Source organism: Podarcis liolepis (genome assembly GCF_965112155.1).
Source record: "Podarcis liolepis genome assembly, chromosome: 7".
Classification (NCBI taxonomy): domain Eukaryota; kingdom Metazoa; phylum Chordata; class Lepidosauria; order Squamata; family Lacertidae; genus Podarcis; species Podarcis liolepis.
In genome coordinates, this window is record NC_139561.1 from 72,871,955 (window position 1) to 72,889,928 (window position 17,974).

Genomic DNA, 17,974 nt, shown 5'->3' on the forward strand with positions numbered 1-17,974 from the left:
ACAGGTAGCGCAGAGTACTAAGACCAGGCAGCTTGACAAATCACATTCCAGTGAAATAGTTTGATTGTAATCAAAAGGCCGCGTAGTTCCACTCACTCCTATGCCATTTCCCTAAACAAAAGCTTTTAGCAGAGGAGCCATAGCTCAGTGGTAGAACACATGCTTTGCATGCAGAAGGTCCCGGGTTCAGTCCCCAGCATCTCCAGGTACTGCTGAAAATGTCCGCTTCGCCTAAAAACCTGGGGATACTGGCCTGAATCAGTATCAGGTAGCTTCCTGTGTTCGTAAGTGACGATCACAGCTGTCTCTTGAACACATGGAAGATGAGAATCAAATCCTGTTGCTTTTGCCCACCTGTGTGTGTGTGTGCAGGAAAAATTGGAAATGGGAAAGCCCTGACATTAGGGAGGGTCTTCCCTTTCTGGTGATAGCCATTTGTTCAAATAATATAATCAGCGAAACATTCATAACATTTCAGGTAGAGGGAAGACTTAGCAGACCTTAAGCGCACAGCCTTCCGAATGCTCGAGGAAGCAGAAGGCAACAATTAAAAGTGTGTGCGTGCGTGCACTTTTTGTTTTAAAGGACATGTGATTCTGAGGGACGCATACGGAATGATTTTTGAACGTTTCTGGGTTTGGCTACTGCCCCTACTTGAATAATACCAGCTTGAAATTAAACCTCGGCCTTGTGCTTTAGTTCCCTCTGCTGGTGGTAGCCTGCAAGTGCAGTATTATTATTATTATTATTTTTAAACGCACACGCCAATGAAGTCCCATTTGGATTACTGCAGTGCGCTCTACATGAGGCTGCCTTTGAAGGTGATTTGGAAACTACAGCCAATCCAGAATGTGGCTGCTAGACTGGTGACTGGGAGTGGCTGGTGCAACCATCTAACATCGGTGCTACAAGATCTACATTGGCTCCCAGTACATTTCCGAGCACAATTCAAAGTGTTGGTGCTGACCTTTAAAGCCCTAAATGGCTTTGGCCCAGTATACCTAAAGGTGCCTCTCTACCTCCATCATTCAGCCTGGGCACTAGCTTTGAGGGCCTTCTGGCAGTTCTGTCTTTTGTGAGAAGTGAAATTGCAGAGAAATTTTGGTTGTTGTTACCCACCCTGCAGAATGCCCTCCTGGCAGATGTCAAAAGTGCAGTCCCCTCCTGAGAAAAAGATTGCTGCCCCTTTTGAACTTATGGAGGCAGCCACCTTTCCCCCTCAATACAATGCCCCTAAAAGGTACTGTACATCTTTTTCTCCTTACGATACCCCAGGAGGGGGCCTGCCCAATATGATGTGCGGTTGCTTCCTAGAGCATTTTAAAAGGCATTTTTTGCATGTGGTGCTGTGCTCTAAGGTGCTCCAAGGAAGTTGAAGATGATTTAGAAAAAAGAAAGAGAGGGAGGGAGGGAAATATTGGACCACCTAATAAATTGTAAGTTGTCAGACTGTTATGCCCAGAGTGGTTCATTGGTACGCTGGTTGGACTAGTGCCTGAGAGACTAGGGTTCAAATCCCCATGCGGCCATGAAACTGGCTGGGTGATTTGGGGCCAGTCACTACCTCCCAACCCAACCTACCTCACAGGGTTGTTGTTGATTAAATGAGGTGAGGGGAGAAAAAAGTTTGCCACCTTCAGCACCTTGGAGAAAAAGGTGGGATATACACGCAACAACAGCAACTACTTTAATTTATACCCCGCCCTCCCCAACCAAGACCAGGCTCAGGGCAGCTAACAACCAATAATAAAAACATGTTGATTAAAACACAATTTTAAAAACAAGATTAAAATACAACATTAAAACATTAGGATGCAGCCTCTTCACAGGAGGAGAAAGGAAAAAGAAAGAGGGGGAGGGAATCAAACTGATTCTAAGCCAAAGGCCAGGTGAAACAACTCTGTCTTACAGGCCCTGCGGAAAGAAATCAGATCCTGCAGGGCCCTGGTCTCATGAGACAGAGCGTTCCACCAGGCTGGAGCCAGTGTTGAGAATTATTATTATTATTATTATTATTATTATTATTATTATTATTATCATTATCATTATCATTATGTTTTGATCTTCCTATTTCTCTCCTATTTGCTGGCCCAGGACTTTGTGAGTGTTCTTAACTTCCATGTCTCAACATTGCATTTGCGCAGATAGGCATTTCTAAATCCACTGGAAGGCAATGAGAGGAGACTCCTTGCTGGCCACAGCTACCCTTCTTTGTTTCTTTTTCTTTTTAAGGCATTTTAGCAATTTTTCATCCAAGATCAACAAAAGATCAGTAAAGTACAATTGAACAAATGCAGATCTCATATCATTCTCCCCCCCCCCCCCGGTGAATTAAGATACATGGCAGGTGGGGCTACAAAGCCAGTGTGCCAAATACAGAACAAGAAAAAGGGTGAACCAGTCATGCAAATGCACAGAGTCTCTCGCAAAGCCAGCATACAGAGCAGAGGGCTTCAGACCTTTGGAGGCGGAATTAATAAAAGTCAGAAATGGAAACCGCACATTTTCCAACGTGTCTGGTTTAGCTTGGCCTTTGGCCAGTCTCAAATTATGAGTAATTTCTCCCATCAAAGCCAGACATCAAATACGGCTGGTACCAGTTTTCGGTGGAGGGGGCTGAGGATGTTTCTCACTTTCCCACTATTGATATCCTAGCTGCAAGGAGAAGAAAGGAAATGAGAGAGCCCTGTGGCTGACCGAAAGGGAAAGCAGGGCTGGAGAGGGAGACTTGGGGACTGTGTGGCTTATGTTTTTAGAAAGCTCACAGCCTTCCTACCAAGCCATGGAGTCGCGCTTTGGGGAGGGAAAACTCACCCTGGGGGAAGTGAGAGGGCAGGGCTCGACGGCTTTGCCCAGACTCTGTGTCTGGAAGCATCTCCTGCGGGGCTCCATCATATTAAAGCACCCAACCTTTTTCCCGGTTCTGGTACAGGAGGAAAACAAAGATTTTGTTCCCAGTTCCAGAAGAAAACCGTTTGGCTCCTCTGAGCAGCTTGCCCGGGCTGACACACCGAGGAAGAGGCCAGACGCCAGGCTGGAGGCGACACGCCAGCTGTCGGACAGCAAGGCTGAGGAGCGGAGGCGTTGGACCAAAGGCTGCTCAGAAGACAACTGAGCCTGTTGATGTTGAGGTATGTTCGTGTTGTTTTAAACAAGAGGTCCTTGTTCCCACTTTGTCATCTTATGGGTAGTGCCCATCTCAGCCATGTGCTTAAGTTGGACGGGGCAACATGCAAATCACTTGCTTGAAAGCATCTGATCGAAGTCTCCCTGCATGTGCAAAAATGTCACAGGCTTTCCATGAATGGTGATGATAATGAATGATAATGTATTGCTCCATGTATGGCTTCATGCCGTACGATCTCAAGGTGGTTTGTGTAGGACAGAAGGCGTATAAAAATGGATTCCATTTCAGGAAACCAAGAACAAACTGACCACAACTTCAAATTACTGAAAACCTCCAACCACCCGCACAAACATTAGCATAATCACCATCAAAACAGCTAGTAACAAAAACTAGCAAACCACCTACCACTGAAAAGAATTACAAGGTTGATGCCAGGTGGGCCTCCTGGGGAGAGCAGTCCACAGTCAGAGGGGCCACTCCTGGCAAGACCCTCTTTCTTGGCAGCCTTCTGTACTTCTCCTGGAGTAGACATGAAGAGGAAGGCTCAGATAACATAAGGGTCCAAGAGGTTGAAGCATACTGGGAGAAATGTTCCCTAAGATATTGGGATCCCAATCTGTAAAAAGGCTTTGTAGTTTAGAACTGGAACTTTGAATTGGGCCTGCAAATGTATGCAGTCTGTCTATGTATAACATTTACTGGGAGTAAAAAAAAGGGGGAGGAGGTAAAGGACCCCTGGACGGTTAAGTCCAGTCAAAGGCAACTATGGGGTTGCTGCGCTCCTCTCGCTTTCAGGCCTAGGGAGCCGGTGTTTGTCCACAGACAGCTTTTCAGGTCATGTGGCCAGCATGACTAAACCGCTTCTGGCGCAACGGAACACCATGATGGAAACCAGAGTGCACGGAAACACTGTTTACCTTCCCACCTATTTATCTACTTGCACTGGTGTGCTTTCAAACTGCCAGGTTGGCAGGAGCTGGGACAGAGCAATGGGAGCTCACCCTGTCGGGGGATTTGAACCGCTGACCTTCTGATCAGCAAGCCCAAGAGGCTCAGTGGTATAGACCACAGCGCCACCCACGACCCATATTTACTGGGAGTCACAAGTGTGGAGAGTGCTGTTGTACTCAGGTCCTGCTTCCAGGTTTCCCTTCTGGTTGGCCATTGTGAAAACGACGCTAGATGCACTAGATGGGGATTTGATCTGAGCCTGCAGTACTCTTCTTCTGACGCCCATAGGTGTGACTGCGCAGACCAGGAAGAGCAAAGCAGTAGTGATCTGTGAAAAAGAATTATTGTCTGATGGCTTAATGTGGTGACCTTTTTCTTCTTCTCTCTCTTCCTAGGGTCTTTCCCCCTCCAGTTGCATGACCTCCAGAAGCTGAGCTTCATTCTTCATCCCTACACTGGTCTCTTCCCTGCAGCCAGTCCAACACAGGGACGTGTACAGTGCCTGACTTTTAACCCCTTCAGTGCTCAAGGTCCTTTCTGCCCACTAGCCTTGGGTGGATTTTTTTTATTTTTTAAAAGGTGGCTTTGTGTTTTCCTTCTCCTCCCTGGAGGAGGCCGCAGACACTTCGCTCAGGGGAATCCCACTCTGAAATCTTATTGAGCTTGAATCAATGGTAACCTATGGCTGGTGAATGGCTCTGCATCTCTCTAGGAGGTACCCAATAACTTTGGATCAGGTTGGACAAACCTTTGAGGCGAACAGCCTTGACCTCTGCCATCTGCCGCGCTTTTTCCTGGAGAAGCAAGAGGTGTGTTTTTGTGTGTGCGGGTGGGTGTTGGTAACCACTGCAAGAAGCGAGAACTGCCCCAGACACACCTGCTTGCCGGATCTCAAGAGCCCAGAACGGCACGTTGAGAATTTCCATTCCTTGCCGGATTTTTGCTGTTCCATCTTCTGAAAGAAGTTTACATTGAAGCTGGTTTCCGTGTGCCGCAAGTACTCTCTGAGATGCCGCTCCAGAAAGGATGGTGCGGGGAGGGGAATGACGCAGGTCCAGGAACCCCACTCCAAGGCCATTGCTTCCCACCAGCCATAGCTCTCTCGCAGCATACCTGCACTGCAGTGGCTTGGCCATTTGCAAGTACTTCTGCCTGAGCCTGACGCATAAGCAATAAGCATGACATCCAAGATTTTCGCCCATCTCCCGCTCTGCTGAGGAAGCAGCCCCTTCCCTCCCCAAACGCTTGAGTTCTTGCCTTCGCTTCCTTCCTCACCCGCAAGCCTCGCAGGATCCAAACTCTGGCTAGACTCAAATCAGGCGGAGCAAGAAACCTCGCCGACACCCCGAGCCCAATGTCATCCCAGCCAAAGGAGGCGGAGTGCTCCGTGGGGCCTTGCTTGCTTGGAAGAGCCTGTGGCGCATTACTTGAACTAACAGCCTGAGGCCTCAGTGTGGGCTGCACCACACCTCAGGACTGGGGCAGCCACTGGGCATTTGGCACAGCCTGCTCAGAGAAGTGGGGAACAAGAGGCTCCTTTGTTCAGCACCTCAACATATCTGTGTGGGGGGGTGTTATTCCTTTATTTCTGCTACCTCACTCTTCACTTGCATGGGCAAAGGGACCAGCGGAGACTCATCCAGAGACACAGCGATTGCGCTCTTCTGCACCCGAGTCAGCAGACAGAACGTTGGACCCCACCAGTGCCACGGCAGCTGCTCACCTTGGCCTAGTCTTCTCAGTCTTCCCCCATGCATTTGGCACATAAGGCTTAGATGCTGCTGTAAACGTAAGTGTTTTGTACCCACCTCCCCTGCCAGGCCTTTCTAGGTATCCATTTGGTGGCAGATCGGACAGCACTGTTCCCACGAGGAACAGTGCCCCCGCCACTCTCCCTCCAAGCAGAGGTAATCCATTCAGACTTAAGAAGGAGGCAGCTCAGTTTCACTCCCCATGAAAAGGAATTGGGAACAATGTTTTAAAAGTTAGATAGAGTTTAATGTGCATTAGCAATGCATCGCCACATAGGTTTGGTGCATGAAGTGCATTCATTCTGCCCGGAGTTCACACATGCACAGTTAGGTGAGGCCTATGACTCTGTTGAAAAGCCAAGAGCATCAGGCTAGGCTTCCAGGGTTTCAGATGGAAAACCTGGCTTAGGGAAAAAAACACCCCAAATTCGCTACTTTGCCTTTTTAAAAAAAACACACACACATTGTGAACCCTTAGAAATAACTGAGGTTTGCTGTGGTTCCTACTCTATCCTTTACCCGAGTTTTTAATTCAGATAAGCTTTTATAAAAAACACGTATTTTAACTGATTCAGATGTGAGAGGCACAGAACGCGGACAATGGTGCCATTTATCGGACCAAGTGGTTAAGTGTTCACAAGCTTCAAGAGGACCTTGAAGCATGAGTGTTCTAAGAATAAGTTTACATGCCCCTGGTTTTGGCTAGCAATGCTATAAAAGGCACCATTGTTCCCTACTGATTTCTCACGGAGGTGGGCAGAAGGGTGTGCACCATCTTTTAAAAATAATTATTACCCGAACTGTGCTAACAAAAGTTAACTTCTGCAACTTGTATGCATCATTCACATTTCCACGTGCTCTCCCGCTGGTCAGTGGACTGGGGAAGGCACAGAAGCCAAACAATGAGATCATCTCAAGTATTGTCCACGCTCTTTCACGCATATTTTCAGTGTTGAGGTCTAGAACCTTGTGTTTCATGCTCCCGTCTCTTTGTGATGTAATCACAGCATATCTGTGGTCCCACTTTCATTCACCAATTACAGGCCTCTCACTGGGGGGCCAATTCACAGATTTTAGCTTGCTTCCATTGATGGGTAGTCTGTTTACATAAAGGTCTCAGCAATAACTGATCTGTAAGCAGCCATTTTGAACTGGCGCACCCCGTTATGCTCAGGTGGTGCCCGTCTAGCGTTCAACGGGGGGCTGTGATTTAATCCAAAGTAGGATGGTGATTGTTTTTGCTAAAAAAAAATTTTTAAAGCCATGTCGTAGTTGATTCAAGAAAGCACTTTAGCACCTGAAAAGTTCGATTCAACGCTGATGTTGGATCTCAGCCTACTTGAAAATTAAAGCAAGCCACCAACCAACGGGGAGGGGGGGGTGTTGCTATCTGAGCCATTTGTTTGGCTGGGTCATAAATGCTTAGAATTTCCTGTGACGTGCACCAGCTCCAAGACCACTAGTTCATAAAGTGATAAAATAGCCCCTTACTGAAACTTATTTATATGAAAATAAGTTCCTCTTGGACTTGTTTGTCTGTAATTATACTTGGGAATGCAGCCTTAATGGACATTTCTCTTCCTCTGCATGATGAAATCGGAGCCATTTTCATTGTGCCTGTTCAAAGCAGTGCGCCCTGCCTGATTTTCTGGTGCAAAAGAAGCCACACCATGCATACGACAACCCAGGTAATTTACCCCCATTGGAAAGCTGGCTTGTCCACATTCAACACTGCAAACTTCTCACAGGATCTGGAAAATGCTCCACCCCCTCTGAGCACTCCATTTACCATAAGAGCTAGAGATTATTCACTTGAATTTGAAACTATTTTCTGCATGACTAATGCGTTCACAAATTTAACCATACACGCACTGGCGCAAAAGATCGTTCTGAATGCTTTCTCCAGGACTGAGTGCTCAGGGTCAGAAAGCTAGGTATCTGGGTCCAAGTAAAAGTCGCCCAAGAATAAAGGGTTTGGCATTTGAGCCATAGACAGAAGGATGAGGGCAAGTGGCCCTTGTTCCTAGGCTGATAGCACCTCTGAAAGCTGCACTGATACCTTTCCCTTGCCAAGTGGACATAGCAAAGTCCTCTTCATCTTTGCTGGGGAAGAAATGACCCAGTGGCAGTCCAGATTTTTACAAAAAGGGAAAACTTAAAAGGAACCAGTTATCTGTGTCTTAGGCCTTTGTTCCCTAGATGGGGAGCATTGTGAGCCCTCCAGCTAGAGTTTGACCACCACCCTGGGTGTGGCTGATGGGGAATTGCGAGTCAACTATTGCTGGAAGGCCACAGGTTCCACATTCCTAGAACATACTTGAGCAGCTGGGAAGAGGAAGAATACAAGTCCCCCCCCCTTCAGATTAGATAGGAAGCTTTTATAACCGTAACACCTGGCCTTACTTAACCAAGGAATCTGCCTCAGCTTCGGCAATAGGGCTTGATGGATGAGGTTGCTGCCTCCTTTCTGAAGGCACGTTATGGATCCCCCACCTACCCATAAAAGAGAAATGAATTTGCCCTGAGTTATTTTAGCTAGTTTATTGCTTCAGGGCAGAGGACACCCCCCCTTTTTATGTTTTTCAGGCCTGGGGTCTGTTGATAGTCTTACATTTCACTAAGCATAAGGAATGAATGTAAATATCCGTTACCGTATCGGTTGGGGGTTATTTTATTGATGGCCCCATAAAAAAAGGATGACAAAACCCTAAGGAGACCTTAACCCTGAGTGCAATAGGAGCTGATTGTATTATTGAACTAGCAGTGGTGAGTTCAGGAAACAAGAGACTGTTTGGCTCAAGTTGCACACTTTAAAAATAAACAGCTGTAAAGTGTATTTGTAAATATTTGCCAGCATTTTGGCAAGTTGATTTTTGTTTTAACTGTAGCATATAAATACAGTAGGAATCCCCCAGGGACTTTCTAATGCTGAAAATTTGTGTGTAAAAAAAACAAAAAACAATTCCAGTGTTGTAATTATATGTGCTGCATGTGATTATTCCTTTTTATGTCAAGAAACAAAAAAAAAGCAACTTCTTCCAACTGGAGGTCAGAACTGCCCTCATGTACAGCCCGCACAACGTTGCATAGCCTAGTAAGATCTGCTCCTTCACCTCCCTTCATTGCAAAAAGCAGAACCGCTTCTCCGATGAAAAGCCAGAGAGAGACCATAGCCCAGTGGTAGAGCAGATGATTTGCATGCAGACAGTCCTGGATTCACAAGGCCTTGAAAGAGAGCCAGTCCACTGAGAATACTTAGGTAGGCCAGCCCAGTGTAGGGTTAACGCCATACTTCCTCAGGCCATTAGTGCGTCTCTGGTTTTACGACAAGATGTCAAGAGTGCCAAGAACCTAGAGTTTTAGCCATAGATTTGTCAGAAGGGACCCATACGTATGCAAGCAGCCAGGACATTTGTTGTCTCACAGGCTTTTTGGAATTGACATTTCCCCTTCTCAAAATGTGTATATGAGATGAGAGAGGCTTACATGATGCCACCCCTCTACCCTGGGCATCAGTAGAAGACAACCCCACAAAAGATCTTGCTGCTTCAGTTGAAACCCCAACTTTATATCCAAAGAGGGATAAAGTGGTGAAGGTACTGCAGTGCAGGGCCCACATCCTTCCTCCCCTTTCTCTTTCCTCTTGGCTAGAGACCAAAGGATTTGCTCAACCTTTCTGTGGCTGTTGGGAGTACAGTCTACTCCTTCCACGTCTGCACAAGGGGGAAGGCACGCCGGTCTTCCTGCCATTTATAAACACTTGAGAATCCTTCAGATTGTGTGGAATGTATTTTTAAGAGATGAAAATATATTTTTTCTACTTGCTAATGTTAAGACTGGGTGGAAAGGGATTGTCGAATCCTGACATGGTGTGCTTGCAGGCAGATGAGCATCTCCTGCCTTAACATTCCCTCGCTTTCAGGTTAAGAGAAAGCAAGTGCAATTTTTAGCAAAATGTGTTCAGAGATCCTCATTTGCCAGCCCTCCAGAACCCAGGAAGCTACCAGCACTGTCCCAATCACTCCACTCCTGACTCAAAAGGAAGCACTGTGGTGCTAGTATGTTCAGCTGGGGAAAGGCCCTGCTCTTTCACCTCCCAAACCTGCCTGCACACGGGACAGCAGGTGGTGCTAGCCTGCTAGTCACAGAGCAACAAGTCTGCATGCTATGTTTAAATGCAAACATTTGTCCGCATGTTATCTTCTGACTAATGCTGTCTGTTCTACAGTACTTAATCAATAAAACTATTTGTATGTTACTCAAATGTGTGAATTGCTTTGAGATGGAAAGAACCTTTAGCTTCTTGTGAAGAAGAATAAAGCCAATTTTGCATACCCCACCCACAGTGTTTTGGCAACAGCTCTAAGTACAGAGAACTGCATTGACTTGTTCAAGATCCACATGGTTGCTAAATGGCTAGCACTTTTTCAGGCATTTTTTGGACCTGCACAATACATTTTTGTCCCTGAAATTAAGCCCAATAATAGAATAGGATTTACAAGAAAACCTGCCCTTGTGCATATCAGGTACCTCTTGCCACTGGCAACCCTGTCAAATGAAGGCAGGACTGGATGAGACACTGGGCCATGAAACACAGGATTCAGAGCCTGGCCAGGAGAGTGGAATCTCACTACAAAACAAGTATAAATATAGTTTCAGAGTCCTTGGTGCCCTCCAATTTTGTTCTTTCTTGTCCTGGCCTTTGAATATCCCCTTACTTAGCATCAAATCCCAGCACATACTTTGCCTGCAGCAAAACCGATTCTACCCCTTTGGCTTCCTAGCAAGGACCAGCATTTATCTGTAACTGTCCCAGATTCAATGTACCCATTATTCTAAGCACTTTGAGTTACTCAGCCATTTCCCCTCACATCTCTGAGGATCCTTAAATGGCATCTAATCTGACTTTAGTTGCATATAGCAGAGAGTAGGGCACTGCATCCGGCATCATACTCAAAATGAAAAGAAACTGTGTTTCTGTTGTCCGTGTTTTTATAAAAAAGGAAGTTTTATTTTTGCTTCCCAAAACAAAACCCACATAAGACAATCTTACCTTAGTGACTAACAGCAGCTAACTTACAAGAGTTCTAAACCCTGGAAAGAAACAAACAAAAATGCATCTGTACCAAAAGAGATCTCTGTCAAGAGAGACCAGAAGTCTGGATTTGGGGGAGAAAGTGCACCGCTCCAGAGATTCGAGGCTGCTGTGGCAGTCAGGAACTGCATTCTTGGATGACTGAAGTCTAGGAAGGCCGCTCAACAGGGGCAGTGCTTTTGACTCCTGGTTATGCCTTATAATTGGTAGTGCTACAGACCAGGAAGGCCACTTCTAATCACGAGTCCATGCAAGGCATTCATAACCCACTGAATTGTTACATGGCAGGAGCCTGCTGTGCAGCTGCAACAGGAGTAGCTTGGCGAGGCAGTGTGTACATTGCACCGAGAAACTGGTCTGCAATGCGTCCAGCTTCTCTCAGTCCACTCAGCAGAGCTCCGTGAACAGTCGCTGGGTAGTTGCGAATTGTATGTTCTCCTGCAAAGAACAGGCGGGGAATTGGCTGGGAAAGAAATGAGAGATTGGCAATGTTACAAGAGGCCCAGTTTACCTGCTGAATATAGCATACCTGCAAAACAAGGAAGGTTTCCTAAAAAGCTGTCACTCCAAGTGACGCCTGGGAATAATTTTATCATTTGTTTGTTTTTCCCAGAATCAAGCATCCCATATGGACTGCCCACAGAGAGAGTAGAAGAAATGTGTTCGGCATTTCAATGTGGCAGAGGACCAGTTTTCCTCCCTGTGGTCTAAAGGGAAGCAGAGTGCAAATTTAGCCACAGGTTGTCGTGAACTTGAAAAACATATTCAGCATCTCAAGCTGGTTTAAACTTACTACTGTGTGTGTGTGTGTGTGCTTGAATTGAATGGCCCAAGTGCACTGGGGTAAGGCCGCTTGCTTGGTTTCAGAAGCAGAATAGAGGACCAATTCCCAAGTTGCACCTTAAATTTAGTCTCACGTCCCCCTTTCTAGAGTTTGCAAACAAACACATTTGGTGGGTGGGGAGTGGCAAGAGGGAACTGTTACTTCATTCCCATTATTCATAATTCCTTACACCTACTGCAGAGTGAGCCCAAAGGGCAGACATCAGATCCTTCTATGGCCTGAATAGCACCCAGCTACGGGTTGCTCCTAGTCAGTGTTAACAACCAGCAAAGTTGCCAGGTTTTTTTGATCTTCCCTTTTGATTTCCCCCCCCCCCAAAATGCTGAAGAAAAGTAAAAAGGTTGCTTTCATGAGGAGTTGTACTGATACTTGTAATTAAGAAAAAAAGCAGTTCCCTCCCATGCTAGAAAAGGAAGCCAAGTGGGATGAGATTAATAATAAAAATAAATTTATAGATATAAAGAAATGTTCCAGGAAGAAATTGTGGTACAAAGTCAAAGGTTCCTGCTGCTTCTTGGTGCTAATCTGAATGCAGTTCTCACCTGGGGAGCTCCTGGAATGGCTGGTCCCGGAGTAATTGGCTGAGCCATCAAGTCATAATCATTTCCTGAAGATCCAGCTGCTACATAGGAATAGGATCCTCTGGCCCAGGGGTCTGCCCTCCAACGAGATACTACTGTTTCCTTAGGCTGAGGACAAAGAAGGGGGGGGGGTTACTCAAGTGTGTAACGTTTCGTGAAGTCCCTGATACTAGGAGGATGTGTGCAGGCACACATACTCACATGTTTTTTTCCTAGGCTGAGGAAAACTGCAAGTAACAGAAAGCCCTGAAAAGCCTGGAAGCAATGCCCAATTATTCTCCTGTCAGCTATGCTTTCAAGGTTGGCCCAAGTCTGCAGAATGGAAAGCAGGAGCATCCAGAGTGAGGGAAGGGAGTCCAAGCAGTTCTAGCTGAGGGCAGCAGGTGGTGAAAACAAAGCCTAAGGAAGTGATTCTCTTTGCAGCCAATAGCCAGCCTAAAGTACGCAATCCTAACCTACAGGGTTTAGGCTTTTTCCTCATTTTAGAAATGGCCTTTCTCTGTTGGAAGGCTTTTTCTAATCATAAATCCCTTTAAGGAAGCTGGAAAATTTGATCATGCTATAGGTGGTATCTAGAGGCACATATTGTGCCACACACTGATAAAGGTAAGGTTGGCTAGGATCCTGAACATATGGAACTGAAGAAGTGTGCATGCATAATATATATATAAGTAATCACTCAAGATATCCCTCAAGTAATTAAGGAACAAAAGAAGAAAAGAACACTAGCCTGGGAACTTCCCCTCTGCCCAGAACTTTTGAGGCAATACACCACACCCCTCTACAGTATTTATAGGAACTCAAACACTGAGATCCCGCTCTGTTCCAGTAACAAGAAGCCGAAAGCACCAGCCTGAAGATGACGAGTGAGACCTCGTCGAAACGTCGCCTAGACACCCCAACTTTTACACGGGAAGACACCCGAGGACACCAAAACCTGCATATATATATATATATATATATATATATATCGACAGTGTCAGACCAACACGGCTACCTACTTGAATAGGGAACTGTAAAGAGCTCAACGTGATACCTGAGGGACAGCACTGCTGCCAAAAATGCCCTTGAGAATTGCAAGACAGCGCCCGACAATGACATCATCACTGATGTTCTCCATTATTCCGGCTGCTTCACCTGCCACCAAGGCCAGAAGAATTGGTGCTGTGGAAAAGATTATTGGGACATGAGCAGAACGCAAGCGCTAGCCAAATAGCTTTAGTTTCATCCTGCACAGGAATGTGCTTTATTAAGGTTCTCTGGCAAACAGCCTAAATAACAAGATTTCTCACTGAGATAAAGACCCAAACAAAAACTGATGGCTTTTGTTTCTTAAGGAGACAGAGTTTATCATCTTAAGAGGGCACAGAAGACAAAGATGGTGCCAAGTAGGAGTCATTTCTAACCACTTAGGAATTTCTTAAGTTATGCATATTGCTTCTGACAATAAACGCAGTGTCTCCAACTAAGGTGAGAAAAAGGAGCTCACTTTAACCAAAATCGCTTAGGCAAAGACTTCTCACTGCCCAGCTGAGCTGCTGCCGGTGACATTGAGCAACACTGAGCAAGGTGGATTTATAGTTTTTTAGTTTCTATGGTGAGACATGCAACCCGAAGCTGGCATAGCAAGGGGGCAGGGGGCTGGATCAGATCAAATGCAGTCAGCTAACAGCAACAGGACTGGCTCAGGATTCAGTGTGTGCCAGGCAACCTCAGCCCTATCCCAGAACGGGGGATTCCTGTACTTCAGCACACAATTTTGACAGCAGAACACTGGTGTCCCCCTTAGGGCTGGCAGAGCTTTTTTGAGCTGGGCAGAGTCCCACTCCATCCAACTCCACCACCACAGAGGTGGAACACAGTTTGGATTTCAGCCAAAGGCGCCTATGAAAATAGTTACATGCTTTGGTGCCAACTACCTTTGTAAAGATTCCAAAACAGGAAAAGCTCTCCTCGGCTGGCTGTTGTGCTGCCAACGTGACCAAACAAATTTACACTGGGATCCCAGAACACACGGTCAAAACACAGCACAACCTAAAAAGGAAGGAAACGTTAAGATTCAGGAAAGACTCTGGTCTGGTTCAGCGTTTTAAGATTTGCTGCCGCTTGTCTTTTTCACATGGATCACAAGGGAAGGGGGGCACTTTACATTTCTCACCAGTTCTAAGCTGTGCTTTAAATAATTTTCCCTTCTTCTTTCATATCACAAGAAATCTATATACAAGTTTTGTGTTTTCACAAAATAAACTCAGAAAATACTTCAGACCCTGACATACACGTATGAATTAATATATATGAAACAGACTATAAGAGTAAGATACATTTGCTTCAGGAAGTGTTTCTCCCATTTCCAGCCAATGTTCATTGACACCCCCAGTACGCTATCAAGTGTAAGTGGAAAGCAAGCTAAGCTTTCTGATTCAATGCTGCTAGAATTGATTCATCTCTTCTAGGGCATGATTTTCTTCAGCATGTGGTATACATTGCACTACTCAGGCCCCGCCTGAAGCAAAAAAGGCAAAGCTATATATGAATGGTTTTGTGCTCTATTCTCAGCTATGGAACACCGAAATGAATTGAGGAAGAAAGCTTCCACCTATCCACAGCAGGTAAGGGTATAGCTACTGTAATTGCTCTCTCCTGCCCACCCCACCCCCCGCTGCTCCACTTTTGTACATTTCAAGCTACCTTGTTAAGGTTTCCAAATCCCATTCTCTGCACAGCAGATGTCTTCCACTCCGGAAGAGGAGGAACAAACTGTACAGCAGGAGGCTGCTGCTTCAGCACTCCCAAGGGAAGGGTACAGAGAACAGCATCACACTTATAAATAAATGTCTGGCTAGTGGACCGGGTGTTGACAGCTATCACTTCACATCCTGGGAAAATGAAAAAGGGAGGGAGGGGGGAAAGAGAAGAGAATGCCATGAAAGAAAATCGCTAGTATTGTTGGGTAGGTTTATAGGGGTGAAAGAATGGTTGCTCAGACATCTTAAAGTACTAATAACATTTTTTTAGTTCCTGAATATTAGGTAGATTGAGATTCTGCCGGCTCACAATCCTAGCATCATGTCTATTGGTCTTTCCAGTGTACAACCTGTTTCACAATCCTCATCTCCAAGAGCCTCAAAAATCACTGCAAAATTGCTTGCTCAATGCCACCTTAGGACATTAGAGCTAACTTGGGATTCAAATCTGCCTCTTCCTTCTCCAAACCAAACTCTCCTACTGGCACTGTATTGTCTTTGCCCTGAAGCCATTGAATGACAGCCAGTTATACTTTTTTCGCACATCTCCCCTTATTCCCAATTTTGGCTGTCTTCATTCCATGCAAGCTCATCCACAGTAGCCCCTATTTATCTTCACATCTTTGGACATGACTCCTCATACCTGAATTGTCACCCTTTCTCAGTTTCAACTGCCTCTCTTCTCTATATACTCCCCCCAAACCACAATATTTGTGGTCTCTTTGTGTCTTTGTCCACCACAAACCTCACCCACCCTTGTCACACCCACTTTCAAGCTCTGGTTTTCCCTTTCATTGTCTACGTACGTACATCACATCCTGAGACCTTGTCAGCATTCCAATATCCTTCATCACCAAACAGTGACGGAAGGCACATGACTAGTGGGTGCAACACCATCCACTGGCTTTCCCTGGAGGTAGTGAGCGAACAGCAGCCTTAAAACTACGGGACCATCAAAGATGACTGCAAGTTTTGCTCACCTGAGGCTGTGTAGCGAACCTGCCGAACGGCTGTGTTAAGTTTAATGTCCAATCCTTCGGCCAGAGCCACGGGCACACAGGAATAACCATTTCTCACAGTCAGATGACTGCCTGTGAACTCAAAATCATCATCCTGAAATGGAGAGGGGGAGATTCAGATGTCCCATTAGTGAATTTGTAAGGCAATTAATTGGTCCTGGTGAATTCCCCTCACGCTGCCCATGGACAAAAAGTGGTGACAAATTCCCACGGATGACAATGACGAAAGGCTACTGCTTATGTGAAACAGAACATTTGGCTACTTGCAGTGAACGGGTCTCTCTGGGGGGAAGCAGGGGGCATTCTGAAAAGAGTGGAAATTGCCTAAGCTGAGCCAGATCAGGGAGGAATATCCTAGGAAGGCGGAAGCAGCTAAGAGCATGTCTTTCCTTCCTACCCACCCAGCGTGCTTGTCTCACCTGTGAGCCTCTACAGAAGGGAACAACGTTCTTAAAAGACATGCCAAGTATAAATTCCCGTACCCAGATTGTATAGTTGGTTCATATAATTTATATGGAATAACATTTGCATGATTAGGCCTGTGTGCGTTAGATTTTATTGGATATATTCCTTATTGGATTTTATTGGGATATATCCCTTTTAAATGTCAGTCTGGAGAAAACATGGAGTTACCTGGTCCCAATGTTTCAATGACAAAGTAGAGAGTGGTGTGGCGTTGGCGAATTCAAGATTTGCAAAATGCCAGTCAAGGATCTGTCTGTCCCTTGATGATAAATAAACATCACTGCAAATAAATTTGACAAAGAGAAAAACAAAGCATGCTGTTAGGGGGATGCTACCAGTGCATGGTCCTGTATCAGGTGGTTTGCAAACCTCTTGCCCTTCAACACAACTGAACATACCTTGTGCTTACAGTCACATTTGACAGGAACTCATTCACTCCTTTTTCACCTTAAGGCTGAAAAGTTACTGATCGAAGAATCATTCAGATTTTATCCAATGTTGCTGATGACAGTTTTTTATTAATTTTATTGCACTGCATAGTAACCTATCAGCTCAGAGTGGGTCTATAAACAGGAAGAGACTGGTCTCTGCCTTGAAGGCTCATAAGAGCATAAGCCACGGGGGGGGGGGGGAGAAGGTGAAGTATGGACTCATCCAGTCCCTTGAAGAGCAGCCAAAATCCTCTCTCCCATGTACAATTCACTATTTCATACCCTTGTCCTCTTTTCGTTTTCACATCTAGTCCTATAGCTTCCACACTATCCTAGTGATCAGCCAAATGAAATTATCCCTATCCTTAAGGGTACCCTCCCCCTGACCACCTTTCCCCATTGTTCATCCTCCTCTTAAGATCTCAACATTTTAAGGCACACTTATTAACCTACGCACTTGTTCACTCAATATCTACTTCTAGCTTCCAGATTTTATATCCCATGGCAGCTTGCTTCAACCGTGAAGGCTTTTTGCTTTACAATAAATTTACTGAGAGTTTTTCTTAAACACGGCTCTGTCGAGGACCACGTTTACTCCCCTTAAAGCCACTTTGAGGTTTTGGGTGTGTGTTTTTAAACAATCAAGTTGTGTACAAATTTTATGAAATAAATAAAACAATTGTGAAAGGTGATGCTTGAAAGGCAGTATGAATTAGAGCTCAAGTGCTGCATTTGCCTTCTGCTGCAACTGAACGAAGTGCTATGTGCACACAGGAGAGAACTGTGCACACTGCAAAGCTTTCTTTGATGCTTCCACCACTGCAAACCACTTTTGGTTAAAACTAACATTAGGCTGAGAAGCGAATTTCCTCTTCGACATGCGGTGGGAGCCTCCAAGAAACCACCAACTCTTCAGAATGCTACTTTCACCATGAACTTGGGGACTAGCTGTGAATACGACAAAAC

At 45.5% G+C, this 17,974-nt stretch overlaps 2 protein-coding genes across 3 annotated transcripts in view; one reads left to right on the forward strand and one right to left on the reverse strand.

Moving 5' to 3' along the window:
- LUZP1 (leucine zipper protein 1) overlaps positions 1 to 10,087 on the forward strand; it is a 72,219-nt gene extending 62,132 nt beyond the window's left edge. For both annotated transcript variants that reach the window (XM_083512289.1, XM_083512288.1), the window contains exons 3-4: positions 2,933 to 3,131; positions 4,474 to 10,087. In XM_083512289.1, coding sequence (XP_083368415.1) covers positions 2,933 to 3,115 — 183 coding nt within the window. In that variant the 3' untranslated portion in view covers positions 3,116 to 3,131; positions 4,474 to 10,087. The remainder of the gene's footprint in view (positions 1 to 2,932; positions 3,132 to 4,473) is intronic.
- Positions 10,088 to 10,818: 731 nt separating this feature from the next.
- Positions 10,819 to 17,974, reverse strand: part of KDM1A (lysine demethylase 1A) — a 37,660-nt gene continuing 30,504 nt past the window's right edge. Inside the window, exons 14-20 of the mRNA XM_083512290.1 lie at positions 16,746 to 16,857; positions 16,074 to 16,206; positions 15,038 to 15,225; positions 14,269 to 14,383; positions 13,386 to 13,513; positions 12,311 to 12,457; positions 10,819 to 11,387 (exon numbers count right to left, since the gene is read on the reverse strand). Of these exons, the coding sequence (XP_083368416.1) occupies positions 11,202 to 11,387; positions 12,311 to 12,457; positions 13,386 to 13,513; positions 14,269 to 14,383; positions 15,038 to 15,225; positions 16,074 to 16,206; positions 16,746 to 16,857 (1,009 nt within the window). The 3' untranslated portion in view covers positions 10,819 to 11,201. The remainder of the gene's footprint in view (positions 11,388 to 12,310; positions 12,458 to 13,385; positions 13,514 to 14,268; positions 14,384 to 15,037; positions 15,226 to 16,073; positions 16,207 to 16,745; positions 16,858 to 17,974) is intronic.